The 24,501-nt window shown below is 47.3% G+C and overlaps 1 protein-coding gene across 3 annotated transcripts in view; it reads left to right on the forward strand.

The window, feature by feature from the left end:
- The first annotated feature begins 655 nt into the window (after positions 1 to 655).
- Positions 656 to 24,501, forward strand: part of STIM1 (stromal interaction molecule 1) — a 186,034-nt gene continuing 162,188 nt past the window's right edge. Inside the window, exon 1 of one of the 3 annotated variants that reach the window (XM_060176915.1) lies at positions 656 to 1,111. In XM_060176915.1, the coding sequence (XP_060032898.1) occupies positions 967 to 1,111 (145 nt within the window). In that variant the 5' untranslated portion in view covers positions 656 to 966. The remainder of the gene's footprint in view (positions 1,112 to 24,501) is intronic. The other 2 variants (XM_007527510.3, XM_007527511.3) reach the window with 2 other exon arrangements.

A 24,501-nucleotide genomic window follows, 5' to 3' on the forward strand; every position in this document is an offset into this window, starting at 1 on the left:
GGACGGCCAGGGCGGCAGTCACTGTGCGGGGCCGGTCTGACCCTAGTCCGGCTCCAGAGCTGATAAGGGAGGGGTCGGACTAAGGTCCGGGGACCCGGCAGGGCGGCGACTGTGGTGTTGTCGCAGCGGCCGCGGGCCTGCGTTACCTGCGCCTCCGGCTGCGTGTCCGCGGCGCCCGGTGCCGGGCTGTCGCTGCCGGGGCGCCGCTCGCAGGCGCGGCCGGGGGGTCCGGGCCGCCCCTCAGCTCGGGCGCGGGGGGCGGTCGTGGCGGCGACTGGCGCGGCCCGGGGCCCCGGGGAGCCGAACGAGCACTGAGGACGCCGGCCGGCTGCCTCGGACAGGGACCTGCCTGGCGTCGGGGCGGGCCGGCCGCGCTGTGGGCCGGGCCTGCAGGAGAGCACGCCCCGCCCGCCCGCCCGCCCGCCCCGCGCCGCCCGCCCGCCCCGCGCCGCCCGAGGAGTCGCCGTCCCGGGCCTGGCCCGAGCGCGTCCGCCTGCCGAGCCTGGGCACCGCCGGCCGCCGGGGCGAGGGGCCGAACGGCGGCGCCGAGCCCGGCCGAGGGGACTCCGGACCCCGCCGGGGACCCGCCCCGAGCCGCCCTCCCACTTCCCCCCTCCCCGAGCCCGCGCCGCCCGCCGCTCCCCCGCGGGGCGAGGCCAGGTGCTCCGCCCTCCCCGCCGCCCCCTCCGCTCGGGTGTCGCCCGCCCCGGCGCTGACAGCAGCCCCGCAGCCGCCGGCCGCAAACTCTCCGGAAGCGGCCCGCGCTGTCGGGCGGAGGCGCCGGCGCCGCTCTCGCGTCTCCACTTGCGACGTTTGACCTTTGGCGGTCGGAGGAGGCCGGCGCGGGGCGGCACAGCCGCGGCGGCGGCCGGAGGGCATCTCGCAGGACCCGTCCGTCGGCGGCGCCCCCGGGCTCCCGACGTGCTCGCGCCGCAGCGGGGCGCATGCCGACCGCGAGTCGGAGCCATGGATGTGTGCGCCCGGCTGGCCCTGTGGCTCCTGTGGGGGCTCCTCCTGCACCACGGCCAGAGCCTCAGCCCCAGCCACGGCCACGGCGAGCGGGCAGCGGGGGCCGGCTCCGGGGCCGGCGCCGAGGAGTCCACGGCTGCAGGTGAGGCCTGGCCTGGGGGTCTGGGGGCCTGGGCTCAGGCCGGCGGGGCCCCGCTGGGGACGCGGAGACCCCGGGCTTCGACCGTGCGGCCGGGGAGCTGCTCGCGCGCACATGGCGCGGGCAGCCCGAGTTCTCCGCTTGTGTCCGCCGGTGCTTGTCTCTCCCAGGACAGCTTTCCTCTCCCCACTTAGGACGTCTTTTGCCGCCTTTGGGGAGAGGTCGTCTTTGGGGACACCGTGGCCTTTCGTATCTGCAAGGTGGGACCCCGACCCCGGACAGATGAGAGGCGGTTGCTCTTGGCCAGCGGCAGCTTTTGGCAACAGGGAGGAGGCTGAGGTGACTTGCATTGGGCAGGAGACTGGGCTGGGCCAGCTCCGTTGCCCAATAGCTTAGTGTTCAGATGTTCTCTCTCTCTCTCTCTCTTTATTTATTTTTTTAGTATTTATTCCTTTTTGCCGCCCTAGTTTTTTATTGTAGTTATTATTGTTATTGATGTCACTGTTGTTGGGTAGGACAGAGAGAAATGGAGAGAGGAGGGGAAGACAGAGAGGGGGAGAGAAAGACAGACACCTGCAGACCTGCTTCACCGCCTGTGAAGCGACAAACCCCCTGCAGGTGGGGAGCCGGGGGCTCGAACCAGGATCCTTACGCCGGTCCCTGCGCTTTGTGCCACGTGCGCTTAACCGCTGTGCTACTGCCCGACTCCCTCTCTCTCTCTTTCTCCTTCCTTTCTTCCTCCTCTTCCTCTTCCTCTTTTCTTCTTTAAAGATTTTATTTTATTTATTTATGAGAAAGATAGGAGAGGGAGTCAGGTGGTAGCACAGCGGGTTAAGCGCACATGGCGCAAAGCGTAAGGATCCGGGTTCGAGCCCCTGGTTCCCCACCTGCAGGGGGTTTGTTTCACAGGCGGTGAAGCAGGTCTGCAGGTGTCTGTCTTTCTCTCCCCCCTCTATCTTCCCCATCTCTCTTCATTTCTCTCTGTCCTATCCAACAACAATAATAACTACAACAATAAAAAAAGACAAGGGCAATAAAAGGAATAAATAAATATTAAAAAAAAAAAGGAGAGGAAGAGAGAGAGAAAGAGAGAGAGCGCCAGACATTACTCTGGAACATGTGCTGCCAGGTATCGAACTCAGGACCTCCTGCTTGAGAGTCCAGCGCTTTATCCACTGCCCACCTCTCGGACCACATAGATGTGCTGTCCTGACCCAGCCAGCACGGGAGCGCCAGCCCCTCACTTCCCTTAGGTGATCCTCTGTCTCAGTTGTGCCCTTGGGAAACATCCAGGCAGTACCTTAGATGGAATTGTGTTTACCACCAGGCCTCTTGACACAGGCATAATATCGTGCCTGGGACCACTTGCTGGCTTACTCTGTGTCTTCTGACCGATGAGGTTAAGATTTCTATTTTTGGGAGTCGGGCGGTAGCTCAGCGGGTTAAGTGCAGGTGGCGCCAAGCGCAAGGACCAAAGTAAGGATCCCGGTTCAAGCCCCCGGCTCCCCACCTGCAGGGGAGTCGCTTCACAGGCGGTGAAGCAGGTCTGCAGGTGTCTGTCTTTCTCTCCCCCTCTCTGTCTTCCCCTCCTCTCTCCATTTCTCTCTGTCCTATCCAACAACAACAATAATAACTACAACAATAAAACAATGGGTAACAGAAGGGAATAAATAAATGAATAAATGTTAAAAAAAAAAAAGATTCACTTACACAGGCTTTAGAAAGAAGTCAGTTTCTGGGCAGGGGTAGATAGCCTAATGGTTATGCAAACAGACTCCCATGCCTGAGGCTCCAAAGTCCCAGGTTCAATTCCTTGTAAGCCAAGATGATCAGTGGTCTGGCTGAAAAAGAAAGAGAGAAAGAAAGGAAGAAAGGGGAGTCGGGCGGTAGCGCAGCGGGTTAAGCGCAGGTGGCGCAAGGTGCAAGGACCGGCATGATGATCCGGGTTCGAGCCCTCGGCTCCCCACCTGCAGGGGAGTCACTTCACAGGCGGTGAAGCAGGTATGCGGGTGTCTATCTTTCTCTCCTCCTCTCTGTCTTCCCCTCCTGTCTCCATTTCTCTCTGTCCTATCCAACAACAATGACATCAATAACCACAACAATGTTAAACAACAAGGACAACAAAAGGGAAAATAAATAAATATAAAAAAATTAAAAAAAAAAAGAAAGGAAGAAAGAAGACAGTTTCTCTTTATTTCTCTCATCCTGTCACCATTGGAGTGGACTACATGACAGAGAGTTGGTACCTGGGTTCTTCCTAAGGGTCTGTAAGCTCAAAGTGACGGGCCTGCTTCATGGATTCCAGTAGATACAAAGAGGGGGAGGAGACAGGCCACTGGTGGCTGGGCTTTCATAGATGAATGCAGAGGCTGCCTTTGATGGTATACTTATTCTGGGGTGCAGGAGGGGAAGGCCCCCTTCCTTTTCTTAAGCATTTTTTTTTAATTTAAAATTTTATTTTTAACCAGGGCACTATTCAGCTCTGGGATCGAACTTGGATCCTTTCTTTGTGCATGGTAATGTGTGTACTTTACTGGGTGAGCCACCATCTGCCTTACAATCCCTCCCCCCAAATAATTAACCAGTTAACTTATTTATTGAGAGAGAGAGAGTGCAGAATACTTAGTGCTTCAGTTTGTTGTGTGCAGGATTTGAACCTGGGACCTCATTTGTTCAAGTCCTGCGCCACCTCCTAACAGCTGGGAAAGCCCCTTTTAACTTTCTTGAACTATTGCTTTTGAAGTTCTTCTTGCATATTAATTCTCTCTCTCTCTCTCTTTTTTTTTTTTTTTTTTGTCTCCAGGGTTATTGCTGGGGCTCGGTGCCTGCCCTACAGACCCACTGCTCCTGGAGGCTATTTTTTCCCTTTTGTTTCCCTTGTTTATCGTTATTGTTATTGGATAGGACAGAGAGAAATGGAGAGGAGGGGAAGACAGATGGGGAGAGAAAGACAGACACCTGCAGACCTGCTTCACCGCTTGTGAAGCGATCCCGGTGAAGTTTGGGAGCCGGGACTTGAACCAGGATCCTTTCACGGTCCTTGTGCTTTGTGCCATGTGCACTTAACCCACTGCGCTACCACCAGACTACCTGAAAGCTAGGTTTTTATTGGACTATGAAGAGAGACTAGTTAAGCTGTAGGTCCCATTATAAAGCAGAATTAAGAACCATCTCTGCTGTTCAGGTCACATGCCGTTTATAACTCGTCCTTTTTTTTTTTTTTTTCACCCTAAGTGTGAATGTCTGCTATGAAATGAATACACTTGTATATATGTGTGTATAGATATTTATATATTTATTTATGAGGAAGAGAACATCATTCTGGCACATGTGATGCTAGGGATTGAACTTGGGACCTCTTACTTGCAAGTCCAATGCTATAGCCACTAGGGCACCTCCCTGGCTACTGAATTAAAAAAAGAATTTTTTAGTACAGTTGTTAATGAATTAATTATTATTTTTACCAGAGCACTGCTCAGCTGGTTTATGATGCTGCTGGGGATTGAATCTGGGACTTGGGAGCCTCAGGCATAAAGCTTTCTGTATAATCTTTATACTCCCTTCCCAGCCCATCAGTCAGCCCCTCTCTTTCTTTTTTACAGGTGTTCTATCTTTTAGGCACAAGCTAAAGAGATAAAGGTTTGCATTTTAGGCATTAGGATGGGTGTGTGTGTGTGTGTGTGTGTGTGTACACACCGAGGGCATTTGAGCAGAATGCTTCAGAACCACCCTGTGACTTGAGCTTGTGGACTCTGCCTGCCTTCCACACACACACAGCCTACTTTAGGAACTTGGCTGTGCTGATTATGCCACTCATGGCTCTCTTTTGATCTTGAATTCCTCTCAGTTGAGAAAGTACTTTCTGTTGTCAAAATAATACTGACTCCTAGGGAGGGAAGTGTCAGAGGGCAGCCTCTGGCAGGGCCCTGGTTGCTGTCATTTGGGGAGCCTGGGGGCTCCAGCAGTATAGTTGCTATAGGTTGTCTCCTTGTGCCTGTCTGAAACTTTGTCCCTGATTTTAGCAAAGAGGTGACTTCTTGACTGAGCTGCGCTAAAGGATTTGAGGAGAAGCTTTCCATTTGCTGCTGCTGCTTCTTTTCCTTCTCTTTCTCCTCCTCCTCCTTCTTCTTCTAGAACCCATGTCGAGTTTTTTTTTTGAAAAATGTTTTATTTTTATGAGGGATATATATATGTGTGTGTGTGTGTTCTTTCTCTCTCCCTCTCTTTGGAAGAGAGGAAGACATAGACCAGAGCACTGATCAGCTCTGGCTTATGGTGGTGTCAGGGATTAAACCTGGAACCTTAGGACCTCAGAAATGAAAATCTTTTTGTGGGAGTCGGGCGGTAGTGCATCGGGTTGAAGGATTCCGGTTTGAGCCCCCGGCTCCCCACCTGCAGAGGAGTCGCTTCACAGGCGAAGAAGCAGGCTGCAAGTGTCTGTCTATCTTTCTCTCCCCCCTGTCTTCCCCTCCTCTCTCCATTTTTCTCTGTCCTATCCAACAATGACGACATCAATAACAACAACAATAATAACTACAACAATAAAACAACAAGGGCAACAAAAGGGAATAAATATTTAAAAAAATATATATATATATAAAGAAAACCTTTTTGTATAATTGTTATGCCCTGTCCCTCACTCTAAATTATTTTTATTTATTCACTTATTGGATAGAGATAGAAATCAGGAGGGATGGGAAGACAGGAAGACAGACACCTGTAGCACTGCTTCACCACTTCGGAAGTTTTCCCCCTGCAAGTCGGGTTTGAAGTTGGGTCCTTTCACACTTGTAATGTGTGTGCTCAGCCGGGTGTGTCACCACCACCCAGCCTTGGGAGAAGCTTTTTTTTTCTTCTTTAAGATATTTTATTTTATTTTATTAATGAGAGGGAGAGGCAAGATACATACATAGAGAGAAAGATACATACATAGTGGTCTGGTAGGTGGTACAGTGGATAAAGTGTTGGATTCTCAAACATTATGTCTCAAGTACAAGTCCGGGAATACATGTACCAGAGTGATCCTCTGGTTCTCATTCTTTCCCCCCTACATATTTCATAAATAAATTAAAAAGGTACACATATGCGCACATACATGCAGACACCAGAAACTGCTCAGCTCTGGCTTATGGTGCTGGGATTGAACCTAGGGCCTCAGAACCTCAAGCATCAAAGTCTTTTGCATGACCTTTATGCTCTCTCCCCAGCCCATCTGGAGAAGCTTGCTTTCTCCTCTTTCCTTTTTTTTTTTTTTTTAAAGAATTTATTTATTTATCATGAGAAAGATAGGAGGAGAGAAAGAACCAGCCATCACTCTGGTACATGTGCTGCTGGGGATCGAACTTGGGACCTCATGCTTGAGAGTCTATTGCCTTAGCCACTGCACCATCTCCCAGACCACTCTCTCTCTCTCTTTTTTAAAATATCTTTATTTGTTATTGGATAGAGACAGCGGAATTGAGAGGGTAAGGGGAGATAGAGTGGGAAAGAGACAGAGAGACACATGCATCCCTGCAGTACCACATGTGAGACTTTCCCCTGCAGGTGGGGACCAGGAGCTTGAACCTGGGTCCTTGCGCACTGTGATTAATGTGTGTACTTAACCAGGTGTGCCACCCCTGGGAGAAGCTTTCTGTGCAGTCCAAGTTCTTGTAGCCTTTCTAGTTCTCCTGTGTCCTCAGAACACGAGTTTTACTTGCCCTTCAAGCTGTCACTTTTCCTAAGTCAGATTGAGTGTGTTCCTTACTGTGAAAATCTTAGTAACACAACTGTTTTTCTTAAAATTTCACAGTAGCTGTCTTAGACTTCAGGGAAGGTGAGATTATCCCCATTTTTATTTTTTGATATGTCAGGGCTTTAATAATTCTTTTAAAAAAATTTTAAAAAATATTTATTTCCCTTTTGTTGCCCTTGTTGTTTTATTGTTGTTGTTATTGATGTCGTCATTGTTGGATAGGACAGAGAGAAATGGAGAGAGGAGGGGAAGACAGAGAGGGAGAGAAAGACAGACACCTGCAGACCTGCTTCACTGCCTGTGAAGCGACTCCCCTGCAGGTGGGGAGCCGGGGGCTCGAACTGGGAACCTAGTGCAGGTCCTTGTGTTCACTCTGTGTGAGCCACCACTACCACTACACACACACACATACACACACACACACACACACACAGAGACACTTTATTTTTTCAATACAGTTTTTTAAAATAATTTATTTCTTTATTGGGGAATTAATGCTTTACATTCAACAGTAAATACAATAGTTTGTACATGCATAACATTCCCCAGATTCCCATTTAACAATACAACCCCCACTATTTCATTCATCATTTTTCATGGACCTGTATTCTCCCCACCCACCCACCCACCCACCCCAGAGTCTTTTACTTTGGTGTAATAACATTTTTTTTTTTAATTGCCACTAGGGTTATTGCTGGGGCTCTGTGCCTGAAGGATGAATCCACTGCTCATGGTGGCCATTTCCCCCACCTTTCCCCCTTTCTTTTTATGTGCTAGAACAGAGAAAAATTAAGAGAGGAGTGGGAGAGAGAGAAGAGAGGGAGAGAGACCTATAGCACTGCCTCACCACTTATGAAACTTTCCCCCCCACAGATGGGGATTAGGGGCTTGAACCTAGCTGCTTGTACATGGTAAGGTGCGCCCAGCTACTGCGCCACTACCTGGCCCCCTTACTCACTGTTTTTTTTTTTTTGCCTGCAGGGTTATTGCTGGGGCTTGGTGCCTGCACCATGAATCTTACTGCTCCTGGAGGCTATTTTTTTCCCTTTTGTTGCCCTTGTTGTTTTATTGTTGTTGTGGTTATTATTATTGTTGTTATTGTTGTTGGATAGGACAGAAATGGAAAGAGGAGGGGAAGACAGAGGGGGAGAGAAAGACAGACACCTGCAGACATGCTTCACCGCTTGTGAGGCTACACCCCTGCCGGTGGGGAGCCGGGGGCTTGAACTGGATCCTTGTGCGGCGGTCCTTGCGCTTTGCGCCACGTGCGCTTAACCCGCTGTGCTACCGCCTGACCCGCTTACTGTTTTTAAGGTTAAAGAAACTGGGTCCCATAAACAGCCTTTTTTTTTCTTCCCCTTTTTCCTCTCAGTCTTAGAGGTAGGCCTTCTGATGTCCTAGGCTTCTTCTGTCTTCCCTCTTCTCACACCTTGTCCTCTTAAAGGAGCTCTAGGCAGGGCTTACAGATTGTTACTTTTCTAATATTTTTTTCAAAGATTTTATTTATTTATTCATGAAGAAGATAGGAGGGGAGAGAGAGAGAAAGTAAGAACCATACATTACTTTGGTACATATGTTACCAGGGATTGAACTCAGGACATCACACTTGAGAGTCTAATGATTTATCTACTGTGCCACCTCCAAGACCACCAGATTGTTACTTTCCTCTTGGGGGAGTTACTTAGGCAGCTTTGACGACTGTAACAGATCCAAGAACAGTACTGTCTTCACTGGAGAGCTTTCTGCAGGGGACAGATGATTGATGGTTGTCTCTTGTCGGATGTGTAACTGTCTTCAGAGGTTGACCCTGCAGTGAAGGCAGGTGCTTTGCTAGGAGGCCCACTCCTTGGGCAGAGGAGACGCCGTGTCTGTCACTTGCTCTTTGATGCATGTACACTGGGCATGTCACTTTCTCAGTGAAGATCTTTGCCTGACAGTGTACCTCTGGGGCCTGGGGCCTGCATTTTGGAAGCTGATGCTTGGGACCTACCTCTGACTCAAGGCTCATTGCCTTCAGAAGCTCCAAAATGTATTCTGCAGAATGTGTGCATGAGACTCCAGGTGATTTTGGAGCTGTGACTTCTGCTTTTTGACGTGTTGAGGGCCTGTTATCAGAAACTGTGGTTTGGTTCCACTGTAGCGCAAACAGGGCCTTGGAGGATGTGTTTCTAGGTAGTTTGTGGAGTGTAGGCTGACTTCTCAATCAACTCCTAAGTTGAGTGGGAAGCCAGAGGCCAGCCTGTCCACAGCGCTAGCTGCTCCTACTCCCGAGGCTATAAATGGCCTGACCATCTTGGTGGCTATGCTAATTTTAGTTGAGGGTACCTCCCAGAACTGGACTAGAGCCAAGAGCAGGTGGGTGGGGCTTGCCTGAAGCTAATACTGGGGGCTGGGGGGCTGGGAGGGTATTGCACTAATCCTGGGGCAGCCAGAACATCCTCAGTGCCCATGTCTCAGTGCTGACAATCACTTCCAGCCCCTTTAATTTATTGAGCAAACAGTGAACAGCGCCAGCTCATTGTGCTATTTATTCAACAAATATTTGAGGGTCCGTTTTAGGCCAAGTGCTGTTTGGTGCTGGGAATTAAAGAATGAATAGAACAGACACTCCCTCTGCCCTCATGGGGTTTACAGTCTATGGGGTAGGTAGGAAATACATAATTAAATATGTTGTTTTGTGTGAAGTGCCTGGGAAGAAAGCACAGTGATGGCTGATGGGAGTAGGCCAGGTTCTTGGCTAAAGTAGGAAGCCAGGGCCTAGTAAGACATTTATAATGTCAGTTCCATCAACAATAGCAGCAGATGACTTTTTCTTTTTTCATTTTAGTGCTTACTATGTGACAGGCACAATTCCAAGCATTTCATTCCCTTTAATTCTTACATCTGTTCGGTCTTGGGTCTTATCCCTTGTCCCTCCCTGGTGAGTGGTGGCTTCTTCCTTTTTCTCTCTCACTCTTTCCTTCCTCCCTCCCTTCCTTCCTTTCCCGATTCTTCCCCCTTTTTCTGATTCTTCTTCTTCTTCTTTTTAAAAGAATTTATTTATTCATGAGAAAGAACCAGTTATCAGTCTGATACCTGTGCTGCCAGGGGTTGAACTCAGGACCTCATGGTTGAGAGTCCAATGCTTTATCCACTGCGCCAGCTCCCGGACCACTTCTCTGTCAGTTCTTCTTTGTTAAGGGTGAGGAGGTAGGATCAGAGAGATGATAACTGACTAAAGTTGCACATGTAGTAGGGAGCAGAGGCAGAGTTTGAACCCCAGCAGCCCGGTTCTGTTTCTCCCTGCACCTCAGCCACTAGGTTGTACATGCTCTCAGCACTTTGTGCCAAATGCTGGTATAAAAGTGTTGTGCCTTCAGAAGACCGTGGGAAGCCCAGAGCAGCAAGTGACTAACCTGCTGGGAAGGGGGTGGGGGGCGGGAAGAGTCTTTTCAGTTTCTCCCATAGTTTGTCTTAGATCTTGGGGAGATAAAAAGTGGTTGCCTGATTTGAGACTTAGGAGGTGGAAACATCAGTTAGCTCAACCTATTTATTTTCACATCTGAGGAAACAGATTCTGAGAGGCATCAGAAGTTCTGCAGTGGATGACGGGTAGAACTCGACTGAGACATGTGAGTCAGGACCCTGACTTCTCTGGTTGTTCAGAGTACTTTCTGCTTGCCTTACTCTGGAAGGAACTTAGGAGTCTGACCCTGCACTTGGGGTGGGGATGCTATTCATTTACTTTTGCTTTTTTATTTTATTAAAAAAAAACATATTATTATTATTATTATTTTTTTTTACCAGAGCACTGGTGGTATGGGGGTTTGAACCTGGGACTTTGGAGCCTCAGGTGTGAGAGTCTCTTTGCATAACCATTATGCTATCTACCCCTGCCATATTAACTTTTTTTAAAATTCTTTTTTTATTATTTTATTTATTTTCCCTTTTGTTGCCCATGTTGTCTTTTTATTGTTGTTGTAGTTATTGTTGTTGTTATTGATGTCGTTGTTGTTGGGTAAGACAAATGGAGAGAGGAGGGGAAGACAGAGAGGGGCAGAGAAAGATAGACACCTGCAGACCTGCTTCACCGCCTGTGAAACGACTCCCCTGCAGATGGGGAGCCGGGGGCTCGAACCGGGATCCTTATGCCGGTCCTTGTGCTTTGCGCCACATGTGCTTAACCTGCTGCGCTACCGCCCGACTCCCATATTAACTTTTTAATGAGAGAGATACAGAGAAAGACTGAAGCACTGCTAAGCACTGTGTTATGATGGTGCTGGCTTGAACCTGGGGCCTCAGAGCCTTTGGCATGAATGTCTTTTGCATTAACCACTAGGCTATCTCCCCAGCTCATTTTTTAAAAAAATTATTTTATTTATTTATTTTTTCTTCCAGGGTTATTGCTGGGCTCGGTGCCTGTACCATGAATCCACCGCTCCTGGAGGCTATTTTTCCCCTCTTTTGTTGCCCTTGTTGTTGTAGCCTCGTTGTGGTTATTATTATTGCCATTGTTGATGTCCGTTGTTGGATAGGACAGAGAGAAATGGAGAGAGGAGGGGAAGACAGAGGGGAAGAGAAAGACAGACACCTGCAGACCTGCTTCATCGCCTGTGAAACGACTCCCCTGCAGATGGGGAGCTGGGGGCTCGAACCGGGATCCTTACACCGCTCCTTGTGCTTTGTGCCACATGCGCTTAACCCACTGCTCCACCGCCCGACCCCCAATTTTTTTTTTTAAGATTTTATTTGTTTATGAGAAAGTTAGGAGGAGAGAGAAAGAACCAGACATCACTCTGGCACATGTGCTGCCGGGGATCGAACTTGTGATCTCAAGCTTGAGAGACCAAAGCTTTACCACTGCACCACCTCCTGGGTCACCCCAGCTCAGTTTTTATTTTTTAAAGAAAATACTATTTTGGGAGTGTCAAATGTAGCTTAATGAGGTACAAAAGGAGGCAGTGTAGATAGGACTAATAGAGCTCCATGAGATGTGCTAAGCCGAAGAGGAGGGAGAGGGCTTCCTGGACGCCGGGCTTGAGTGGAGGTAGACTGGAATCAGGGAGGCACCTGATGGGGGGCAGGTTGGAGGATGGGGGCTTTGTGGATGTTTAGGTCACCAGGGGTGTGGGGTCTCGCGTGTGTTGCTTGGGCATTAACTAGGCAGAGTTACTTCATGCTTGTCCACTGTTTGCTCTCTGCCTTGCATGAGTGCCTGTAGACAGGACTATAGTCACATGTGTGTGACCTAGTAAGGTTTAATCAGGGTCATATATTTTTCTTGTAGTAGAACCAAGTCTTATGCAAGTGGAATTTCACTGCACCAGGCTATTTTTTTCCTTTCATATAGAGAGGGTAAGAGAGGGAGAGATATGACAGTACTTGAGCTCTCCCTGGTGCTGTAACACTCCTTACGTGGTGTCTGGGTTGGAACCTGTCTGTGTGCATGGCAAGACAGATACCCTGGGTGTCGGGCGGTAGTGCAGCGGGTTAAGTGCGTGTGGTGGAAAGCGCAAGGACCAACGGGAGGATCCTGGTTCGGGCTCCAGCTCCCCACTTGCAAGGGAGTCGCTTCACACGCGGTGAAGCAGGTCTGAAGGTGTCTGTTTTTCTCTCCCCTCTCTGTCTGTCCCTCCTCTCTCCATTTCTCTCTGTCCTATCCAACAGTGAACGACATCAACAAAAATAGTAATAACCACAACAAGGATACAACAACAAGGGCAACAAAAGGAGGAAAACAAATGGCCTCCATCATGGTGCAGGCACTGAGCCCCAGCATAACCCTGGAGGCAAAAGAAAAAAAAAAAAGACAGATACCCTACCTGATGAGCTATCTCTCTAGCCCAGTACCGCACTTTTGAAGTAATGAATGTAAACAATATCTTGAGTATAATTTGTATTAGTGAAAAAATTAAAGACACTGCTAATAATGTGGCTGGCTGCTTGCCTGCAATATATAATTGAAGGAAATGCTAACTCTGATTAAGAGAATATTGAAAATATTTACAGCCCCCTTGGGGCGCCTCTGGAGTGTGGGGTGGGGGGGTCGGTCCCTCCTGAAGAAGTCCTGTGAGCTAGCTGGGGGAGGATAACCATTATACTATCTGCCCCCGCCCCAGGGACAGTATGTCTTGAAGGGTGTGGTGTCCTAGGTCTCTATAGGATCTGGGCTGAAGCCCCAAGGGGCCCCTGTTTCCTGCTGAGTGACTTCTTGGGCTTGTTCTGGTACATGCCCCCTCGTGGGGAATGGCTCTTCAGGAAACCCAGCAGCTCTGGCCGGCCGCCTTTAAGGAGAAAGATAGCACACTGGGCACTACTGATAACAGTACTCTGAAGTACTTAAGACATACAACAAAGTATAAAAAAATACACGTTACCCTAACAAGTAAACAATAACAACATAGGGCTTTCTCTCTCTTTCTTTTAATTATATTTATTTATTTATTTATTGGATAGAGACAGCCAAAAATGGAGAGGAAAGGGGAGATAGAGAGGGAGAGAGACAGAGACACCTGTAGCCCTGCTTCACCGCTTGCAAAGCTCCCCTGTGCAGGTGGGGGTGGGGGCTTGAACCCAGGTCCTTGCACATTGTAACATGTATGCTCAACCAGGTGCGCCACCACCCTGCCCAGAGGCTTTCTTTATTACCTCAGGCAACTTTGTGGAAGAAGGGAGGAGGAACTGTACACTATCTGTGCCTGTTTTTATTGTGCTCAGCCTACAACCACTGTTAAAGTTTGTTGGAAAAACTCCAGTCAGGTACATTTGAATGTACGGTAATTTCTGTTTCCTTCAAACCATCTCAGATGTCTTGGTACATGTCCTTCAGTCCCTATAGGTGTGTTCATCCAGGCCACTTTGTATATTCTTTCTTTATTTTTGAACTTAGCATTCTTAATTTTTTCTCCTTTCAAATAGAAAGCTAGAGATAGAACAACACGCCACAGCACCAAAGCTTCCCCTGGTGTGGTGAGGGCTGACCTCAGCCCTGGGTTGTGCCCATGACAAAGCAAGATGACTGTTCAAGCGAGCTGTCTTTCGGCCATGGCATTTATTGATTGATTGACTGGGGAGAGAGCGCAATGGCTGTGCAGCAAGACTTTCATGCCTGAGGCACCCAGGGTCCCAGCTCCTGGTTTCAATGCTCTGCACCACCACAAGCCAGAGTGGAGCAGTGCTCTGGCATTAAAAAACAAAAAACAAAGGAGACAGGTGATGGCGTGCCTGGTTAAGTCCATACACTACTGTGCAAAAGGACTCAGGTTCAAGCCCCTGGTCCTTACTTGCAGGAGGAAAGTGTCACAAGTGGCAAAGCAGTGCTGCTGGTGTCTCTATCTGTCTCTGTCTCTACATCTCTCTCTTGCTCACTTTTTAAATTTATTAATGAGAGGGATAGGAGGAGAGAGAAAGAACCAGACGTCACTCTGGTACATGTGTTGCCGGGGAACTGAACTCAGGACCTCAGGCTTGAGAATCCAACACTGTATCCACTGCACCACCTCCCGGACCACGCTCACTTCTTTAGTATTTATTTTTTTCATCTTTTTTTATTTGTGATTTAATATTGATTTACAAAATTATAAGATAATGGGGTATAATTCTTACTATTCCCACCAGCAGAGTTCTGTCTCCTCATCCTCCTTCAGCAGAAACTGCAGTAGTTCTCCCCAGGTCACTGATATGGGTTGACTATATACCTATATCTAGCTACCTGTATCTGTCTGTCTATCTTTTTTTTTTTTTTTTTTTGCTTATTTTTATTCGCTTCTGTGGTCTTACCTTCATTTCTTTTCTAAGTCACACCTATTTCTACTTCCGTGTGTCTTTCCTTTTTCCTCTTCTTTCTCAGATAAGCAAAACAGTGCCTGACTTCTTCTGGTGCTTTTCAGTGGAACTGGGGTTTAGAGCCCTCTGGTCATCTTCCGTTATTATTTCCCCCTTCTGGTGCGGTGGACCAGAATTCTTTTTGTGTCACAGAAGATGGGAGTACTGGTTTCTAGAACTACTTCTCCACTGGATATGGACATCGGCAGGTCGATCCATATCCCCAGCCTGTTTCTTTTTTTTACAAATTTTAAAAATATTTACTTTCCCTTTTGTTGCCCTTGTTGTTTTATTGTTGTAGTTATTATTGTTGTTCTTGATGTTGTTGTTGGATAGGACAGAGAGAAATGGAGAGAGGAGGGGAAGACAGAGAGGGGCAGAGAAAGATAGACACCTGGAGACTTGCTTCACCGCCTGTGAAGCGACTTCCCTGCAGGTGGGGAGCTGGGGGCTCGAACTGGGATCCTTATGCCGGTCCTTGTGCTTTGCGCATCGTGTGCTTAACTCGACCCCCCCCCCCCAGCCTGTTTCTATCTTTCCCTAGTGGGTAGAGCTCTGGAGAGGTCAGGGTCTGGGACATGTTGGTGAGGTCCTCTGTCCAGGGAGGTCAGGATAGAATTTGTGGCATCTACAACTTGGTGACTGAAAGGCTTAAGTTAAGATGTAAAGCAGGACAAAATGGTAAATAAATAGGAACCAAAGAGTAGGAATAGGGCAGATGAGACTAGGACCTTAGTATTGGAAAGAAACAGGAAGTCTATTTAAAGTGTGTTCCCAGGGGCCCTGACTTTAGTAATCTTTGCTTGAATTTCATAGCTAACATGGAGGTGGACTAGAAATATTGTGTGAGAAGATGGTGTTAGAGTTGAGACTAGAACTTGAAAGCTGGATTAGGCCAGAGACTAGCTCTCAGCTTGGGGGAAAATATATTGTAAATTAAAAATATATAATATTTACTTAAATATAAAATAAAATTATATTATTAATTAAATAAAAATAACTTATATTTCTCTCCTCCTCTCTATATTCCCCTCCTCTCTCCATTTCTCTCTGGTCTAACATCAACAACAACAAAACAACAAAAAAAAAAAAAAGAAAAAAAAAGATGGCCGCCAGGAGTAGTGGATTTGTAGTGCAGGCACCAAGCCCCAGCAATAAACCTGGAGGCAATATGTATATATATATATCTGTTTACCACATTGATATAACCTGGGACCCATGTATATTTATATCTAGCTCAGAAGCCTGTGAAACCTCTGAGTCCCCGTCAGTCTGAGTTCACAGTCCGTGGACACACTGGGAATATTTGAGGTTGCACTCATTAGAAGACGATTCTTCCTTGAGTAGCAGAGTAGGGTGAGCCAGTCTCTCTCTGGAGATTGGGGCAGTCCTTACCATCATTAGTTTATAGTGACAGCATGGTCCTGGAGAGGCTCACAAAAGGGCTTATGATGACATTGCTGATAGAAGTGACCAGTGGGGAGTCGGGCGGCAGTGCAGCGGGTTAAGCGCAGGTGGCGCAAAGCACAAGGACAGGCGTTAAGGATCCCGGTTCGAGCCCCCGGCTCCCTACCTGCAGGGGGTTCGCTTCACAGGCGATGAAGCAGATCTGTAGGTGTCTATCTTTCTCTTCCCTTCTCTGTCTTCCCCTCTTTTCTCCATTTCTCTCCTATCCAACAATAACAACTACAACAAAGGCAACAAAAATGGGAAAAAAAATGGCCGCCAGGAACAGTGGATTTGTAGCGCTGGCACTGAGCCCCAGCGATAACCCTGGAGGCAAAAAAAAAAGTGACCAGTTATGGTAAAGACTGGGATATATATATTTTACATTTTATTTATTTATTTATTTTTAAATATTTATTTATTCCCTTTTGTTGCCCTTGTTGTTTTATTGTTGTAGTTATTATTGATGTCATTGTTGGACAGGACAGAGAGAAATGGAGAGAGGAGGGGAAGACAGAGAGGGGGAAAGATAGACACCTGCTGACCTGCTTCACTGCTTGTGAAGCGACTCCCTTGCAGGTGGGGATCTGGGGGCTCGAAGGACAGGGATATTTTAAAGGTCTAGGCCCATAGTATCTTTGGGGGGAATGCAAAGATTCCCTGACTTTTCTCTCCTCTGTTTTCTCCTTCCCTCTTAATTTCTCTCTGTCCTATCAAATTAAATAAAGTTGAGACATATTGAAAACAACATACGAGAGAGAGAAGGGGGGGGAGAAAGAGAGAGAGAGAGAGAGAAAAGACCAGAGGATCACTCTAGCATGTGTGATACCAGCAGTTGGACTCAGGACCTCATGCTGGGAGATCCAATGCCTTATACCTCCTAGGCTGCTAGTATTCTTTCTTAAAAGTTACTTAATTATATTTCTATGATAGAGGGTGAGAGAGGAGAGAAATGAAGAAGTGAAGGAGGACACACACACACACACACACACACACACATACACACATACACACATACACACATACACACATACACACCTCTCTGCAGCACTGTTTCACTGCTCCAGTGTGACTTTTTCAGCCAGAGACAAAGAGAGAGAGACAAGGGACTCCCCAAAATAGGTGGTAGCGCAGCGGGTTAAGTGCACATGGTGCAAAGCACAAGGACTGGCATAAAGATCCTGGTTTGAGCCCCCTCCACCTGTAGGGAAGTCGCTTCACAAGCAGTGAAGCAGGTCTGCAGGTGCCTACCTTTCTCTCCCCCTCTCCGTCTTCCCCTCCTCTCTCCATTTCTCTCTGTCCTATTCAATAACAACATCAATAACCACAACAATGTTAAACAACAAGGGCAACAGAAGGGAAAATAAATAAAATATAATAATAATAATAATAATAAAATAGAGACAGAGAGAAAGACAACACAGCACTGAAACTTCCTTTAGTGTGGTGAGGGTTGGGCTCAAACCTGGGTCGTGACCGTGACAAAGCATGTGTAGTATTCAAGTGAGCTATCTTACTAGCTTTCCTTCCAGTCTCTTTGTAATTTCATCCCAAGCTCAGATATATTTATTCCTTTCCTTTAATATATTTAAAAAATATTTTATGTGGTTATTGGGTAGACATAGAAATCAAGAAGGAGGGAGTCAGGTGGTAGCGCAGTGCGTTGTGGGTGTAGCGCAAAGCACAAGGACCAGCATAAGGATCCCGGTTCAAGCCCCCGGCTCCCCACCTGCAGGGGAGTTGCTTTACAGGTGGTGAAGCAGGTTTGCAGGTATCTTTCTCTCCCCCTCTCTGTCTTCCCCTCCTCTCTCCATTTTTCTCTGTCCTATCCTACAATGAGGACATCAACAATAGCAACAATAGTAACTACAACAACAATGAAAAACAAGGACAACAAAAGGGAAAATAAATAAATAAATTAAAAAAAAGAATCAAGAAGGAAGAGGAAGATAGAGAGGGAGAGAAAGAGAGACTTGTGGCACTGCTTCACCACTTTTGAACCTTTCCCTCTGCAGGTGGGGACTGGGGACTTGAACCTGCATTCTTTTTTTTTTTTTTTTTTTAAATGTTTTTTTTTTAATATTTTATTTTTTATTTATTTATTCCCTTTTGTTGCCCTTGTTGTTTTATTGTTGTAGTTATTATTGTTGTTGTCGTCGTTGTTGGATAGGACAGAGAGAAATGGAGAGAGGAGGGGAAGACAGAGAGGAGGAGAGAAAGATAGACACCTGCAGACCTGCTTCACCGCCTGTGAAGCGACTCCCCTGCAGGTGGGGAGCCGGGGTTCGAACCGGGATCCTTATGCCAGTCCTTGTGCTTTGCGCCACCTGCGCTTAACCCGCTGCACTACAGCCCGACTCCCTGAACCTGCATTCTTATGCACTGTCACAGGTGTGTTCAACTAGATGCACCACCACCTGGCCCCTCTGTTTACGCCTTTTACATTTGTTATTTTATTTTTTTCCCCTCAACTTTGGAAATAGGCAGGACTATTACTATCATGCCTATTTAGTTTATTTTTACCCAATTTTTTAAATTAACACTGGGCTACAATATTATAATATTTTCATATTGTGTGTATATACATGTGTGTTATATGTATACACTATATATGATATTTTAAGAGTGTATATATATACACATATATACATATACATACATATATATACACACATACACACACACTCATAGATGTATGTGTACAACTCTATTTTGCCCATTTTAAAGATGAAGAATTAATAGGTGAAAAATCTGTGTTCTTATCCACATAGCTAAAAAAATGTCAGGGTCAAAATCATGTTTGGGATTATGTGTACCAAGTCCATGCTGTTTTTTTTTTCTATTTATTTATTTATTTTCCCTTTTGTTGCCCTTGTTGTAGTTATTATTGTTGTAGTTATTGTTGTTGTTATTGATGTTGTTGCTGGATAGGACAGAGAGAAATGGAGAGAGGAGGGGAAGAGAGGGGGAGAGAAAGATAGACACTTGCAGACCTGCTTCACTGCTTGTGAAGCGACTCCCCTGCAGGTGGGGAGCCAGGGGCTCGAACTATAAAGGTACCACACAGTTAGTGACCAGCAGGCTTCTACCTTTGTGGGCCTGAAGGGCTCTGTCAGGATGTTTGCAAGGGATGGTGCTTCTCTGAAGCCGCTGCAGATCCATTGTCTTGGTTCATGTGTGTCCAGCAGACATAGTCTGAGCATGTGGCCAGCCTTCCTCTAGGCCATGGGGAAGCAGTTGATAAAGTCTAGCTGATAGTATTTGACCTTGTTTCCGGCCTGTAACCCCTTCCTCTTACTAAGTGTAACCACTTCCTTAGCCTCTCTTGCAGGCTTGAAATGGCCACCCAAATGGTCTTGTTTTCATGTGTCTGGGTGTGTAACAGTTTTCCCCAGAATCTTTGCTGTCATGTAGTTAGTTCCTGTGGCCTAAGCCTGGTTGCCTCTTGCTTAGTGTCTGGATGAGCTTACGGCCAAACCGTTGGGGTAGGATCAAATGCCCCACTGTGCGGAGAGTACTTGCTTTATCAAGCTGATCTGTGTAGTCATTGGCAGGCGTTCACTCACCATCACAGGGGCTGTTTCATGACTTGACAGTTGGCTTTCTCCGGGACATGTAATCGAAGAGACGAAGAGAAGAGAGAGAGAGGCTAAGACAGAACCCCAGTCTTTTTATCTCCTAATCCTGGAACTGACGTGCTACAACTTCTGCCATGCTCTGTGAGCTAGGAACCAGTTAGTAAGCCAAGCCCATGCTCAGGGTGAAGGGATCACGTAAGGACAGGAATGCCAGAAGGCCCGGAGGCACTGGGGGCTACTTTGGAGGGTGCTTGGGATATCATTCTACGGCCCTGGTGTTGGGAACAGTGGTATTGACATGGAGACAGTGCTGTGTGCTCTTAGCGTTTCCTGCTCTGTCTTCCCTTGTTTGCTTCCTTGAGTCTTTCTGTACTCCATCTGGTATCTTGTCTTCTCTGATTGCACCTGATTTCACTGCTTAGACATGTAGCATTGACATGGCCCCTCCCTTGTGCTCCTCCCTTGCCTCAGACCCAGTCCTAAACCAGCTTTTTATCTTTGACTTTAAGCCTGCTACCTCCCAGTTGCTTGTTTGGTACCTTTAGTTCTGGAGCCTGTTTACAACCACCAGCCTTGGGGTTTTTTCTGTCCTCAGCCTGACTTCTGATAATTAGATTTAGAAGTGACATTGGAGGGGTCGGGTGGTGGCATACCTGGTTGAGCACACATGCTATGATGCGTAAGGACTCAGGTTCAAGCCCCTGGTCCCCATCTGCAGGGGGAAAGCTTTGCAAGTGGTGAAACAGTGCTGCAGGTATCTATTTCTCTTTCTCTTTCCCTCACTGTCTTCCCCTTCCCTCTTGATTTCTGGCTGTCTCTATACAATAAATAAAGATAATAAAACAACAACAACAACAACAAAAAGAAGTGACATTGGATTGGAACATAATTCACTGACAGTTGAAAAACTTATTCTGGTATTTGAGGCCATTGGTTTTAGGTGCTAGGATTTGATATCCTAGTATGTCAAAATCAAGAATGACTTTTTATTTATTTATTTTATTTATTTTCCCTTTTGTTGTCCTTGTTGTTTAACATTGTTGTGGTTATTGATATCATTGTTGTTGGATAGGACAGAGAGAAAGGGAGAGAGGAGGGGAAGACAGAGGGGGAGAGAAAGACAGACACCTGCAGACCTGCTTCACCGCTTGTGAAGCGACTCCCCTGCAGGTGGGGAGCCAGGGGGCTCGAACCGGGGTCCTTATGCTGGTCCTTGCGCTTTGCACCACATGCGCTTAACCCGCTGCGCCACTGCCCAGCTCCCAAGAATGACTTTTAAGGACCATCTTCCCAAGCAACACACTTTACATAGAGAAGAACAAACTCATCGAGTTTTACATAGCGAGTGCTATGATACAGTTTTGTTTGATTCTCATCCACATGCTTTCCCCACTCTGCTGAAGAGCCTCTTTACCTTAGTACAGCCAGTCTGGGTTGTTAGGGGGTCTGAGACCTATACAGAGGAGAACCAGAAGGCAGTTCACAGTATTGTGTGATGTTCACAGAAATTGGCCTGGGCAGAAGTGGGGAGATGCAGAGCAGTGTCAGTGCTACTTGTGAGGAGTTTCCTGCTTGACTAGAGAGCTATTATATAACGAGGCACAGAAAAAGAAGCCCAGCACTGTCTGGTGTGTGGTGACTAATGTTTGCATCTTGCCGCACTGTCTCAGCATCTCAGGTCAGAGGAGGGAGATGGAGCTGTTGGCTGAGATGTACAGAGAGGCATGCTCACTCACCAGTGTACAGCTCAGCCGGTTGCATTGTGCATAGGTTTGGGGCTTACAGCTGGGCAAATGTAGCTAAAGCCTGGGGCTTTATGGCCATCTAGACAGCAGCAAGGAAAGGCTTTCTGAACGCTGAGAACTTGACAAAGCATTCCCGGTGCTGGCACAACTTGCTGGGACAGGTGAAATATGAGTAGGTAGGATTGTGCTTCTGCTGTGTGTATCAGAAGTGGAGCACACTTAGATTGTGTGAGAGGCCATGCAGTGAAAACCTGCAGTCAGCCAACAGGCCTGCCCTTTTGTTTTCTGTTAGTGAGATTAGAACAGAGAAGGCAGAGACTTTGGGTACCAGATTCCATTCTGACGCAGAATCATTTTGCTCACTTTATTTTCTCCTGTTCCCTTCTTTACCTCTTGGCCCAGCCAGACCTCCCCCTTTGCTCTGGTCTGCAGAACACATGCACACCTTGCACAGCTTCTCTTTTGCCTGTACTTAGCGTCATTTTCTTTTCTCTCAGGATGCCCTCCCTTTTCTTCCTAAGGCCTCTCTGTGAAGTCTGTCCTGGCACTAATGTTCATCACAAATTCCCTGTTATATCTGGCCAAGCTCTTGCAACACTTGCTATCTGCTGTGTTCTCTGTACTCTTTACACACCACTTATGTCTGTCTCAGAGCTACAGACTGCCTGATGGAGACTCGAGCACTGAGTACTGGCTCAAGCCCTGACTCCCAGAAGGGCAGCTTCTCACTTGAAAAATGGTGTCCCTTTACAGGAAAGAGTTGTGTCAATTGTGTTTACTGTCCATTTTTTTCTTGCCTAGTTTCTTCACACTTTGGGGCCAAGAGCCATATCTGTGCCACTGACCTAAGGACCTGCCTTTAGTATCTATCACAGTGCTGGTCAGAAAGCTTGTTCCCATTAGAAACTTGTTGAGTAGACGAATGAGTAGCAGTGAGTTGACCCTTGGATCGAGTGCTCTGTGAATAAGAGGGCCACTTAAACTGACATCACTTCCCACGAAAAGCTAAAGATAAGCAAGCTCAGAGACCAGGGCTAGAATTCACATGGTGGGTTTTGTGCGTTCAGTGGCCACTCTTTTTCTACTTCATCCCTACTTAGTGAGCTATTGAGAGGAGTGAGCTTGCTGACAAGTGTCAGTTACACTGTGGGATGGTGTGGCTCCTGCCTCTGCCTGTCCATCTTGTTTGCCACAGCTCTGTCTGCCCTGAGCAGGCAGCTGCAGGTGAAGTGTAGCTGGGCTGTGTTTGTAGAGGGTGGACAGTTAGCAAGGCTTCCTTGTCTTTTCCCACAGCCCACATGGATTTACCTCACACTTGAGGCAGCTGGATGAACCGAATGGACATTTAAATATATATATTTATTTATTGCCAACAGGGTTATTGTTTGGGTTCAGTGCCTGCATTGCTTCAGGCAGCCTGCCTCCCTGCCTCCCTTACTACCTTTTTTTGGATAGAGACAGAGGAAATTTGAGAGGGAAGGAGGATATGGAGGGGGAAAGAGAAAGAGATACCTGCAGTACTGCTTTACTGCTCCTTAAGCTTCCCCTGTAGGGAGGGGGGTTGCCGGGGGCTTGAACTGGAGTTCTTGTGCTTGGTAATGTGTGTATTCTACCCAACACCTCCCCCCTTTATTTATTTTTAATATTTATTTCCTTTTGTTGCCTGTGTTGTTTTATTGTTGTTATTGATATCGTTGTTGGATAGGACAGAGAGAAATGTGGGGGGGGAGACAGAAGGGGAGAGAAAGATAGACACTTGCAGACCTGCTTCACCATCTGTGAAGCGACTTCCCTGTAGGTGGGGAGCCGGGGGCTCGAACTGGAATTGTAAAGATGCTTGCCTGTCCTTGTGCTTTGGGCCACCTGGGCTTAACCCACTGCACTACAGCCCAACTCCCACACCTCCCCTTTTAAAGATCAATTTATATAATTGCTTGTTTACTGTGATAGAGAATGAGAGAGCAAAGGCCAGAGCACTGCTCAGGTGGCATGGGATATTGAACCTGGGACTTCTGGGGCTTCTCAGGCATATAAGTTGTGTTTTAACAGACTGAGCTATCTTCTTGCCCCGCCCCCCAGAATAAATTCTAACTGCTTTTATTCTTTTTTAACAGTATTTTTATTTAACATTATTATTTTGTTTATATATTATTGGGTAGAGACAGAGAGAAATTGAGAGGGGAGGGAGAGATAGGGAGAGAGATCAAGAGACTCCTGCAGCTTTTTAAAAAAAAATTTAAAAATGTTTATTCCCTTTTGTTGCTCTTATTGTTTTATTGTTGTAGTTATTATTGTTGGATAGGACAGAGAGAAATGGAGAGAGGAAGGGAAGATAGAGAGGGGGAGGGAAAGATAGACACCTGCAGACCTGCTTCACCACCTGTGAAGCGACTCCCCTGCAGGTGGGGGCTCAGGGACTCGAACCGGTATCCTTATGCCGGTCCTTGCGCTTTGCGCCATGTGTGCTTAACCTGCTGCACTACCGCCCGACTCCCAACACCTGCAGCTTTACTTCACCACTTATGAAGCTTTCCCTCTGGAGATGGGACCAGGGGCTTGAACCCCAGTCCTTATTCACTGTAGTGTGTGCTTAACCAGGTACGCCACTGCCTGGCCCCCTCTAACTGCTTTTATTCAACCCATTTCCATTTCCTTTTCCTTCCTTCTTCCCTTCCTTGTTTCTTACCTTCCTGCCTGAATGCTGCACACGTTTGGATTTGGATTATGGTAGTGTATGGGATTGAACCTGGGACCTCAGAGCCTCAGACAGGAAAGTTGTTTGCATATCACTTTGCTGTCTCTCAGGCCTGTTAGCTGCTTTTCTTAGCCTGATCCATGGCATTGAGGAGGGAGCCTTCTTTCATGCTGGGCCTGAGCAGTGGCTTTTTTTTTTTCCTTTTCCACCAGGGTTATAGTTTGGGTTCAATGCTTGCATGACAACTCCACTATACCCAGTGACCCTTTTATTTTTTTTACCCTTTTTTCGATAGGAGAGATGGGGGTGGGGAAGAGAGAGAGAGAGACAGAGACAGACTGACCTGCAATACTTGTCCACCTGCACTTTACCCCTGCAGGTGAGGGCCAGGA

Source organism: Erinaceus europaeus, chromosome 17, assembly GCF_950295315.1.
Source record: "Erinaceus europaeus chromosome 17, mEriEur2.1, whole genome shotgun sequence".
NCBI lineage: Eukaryota > Metazoa > Chordata > Mammalia > Eulipotyphla > Erinaceidae > Erinaceus > Erinaceus europaeus.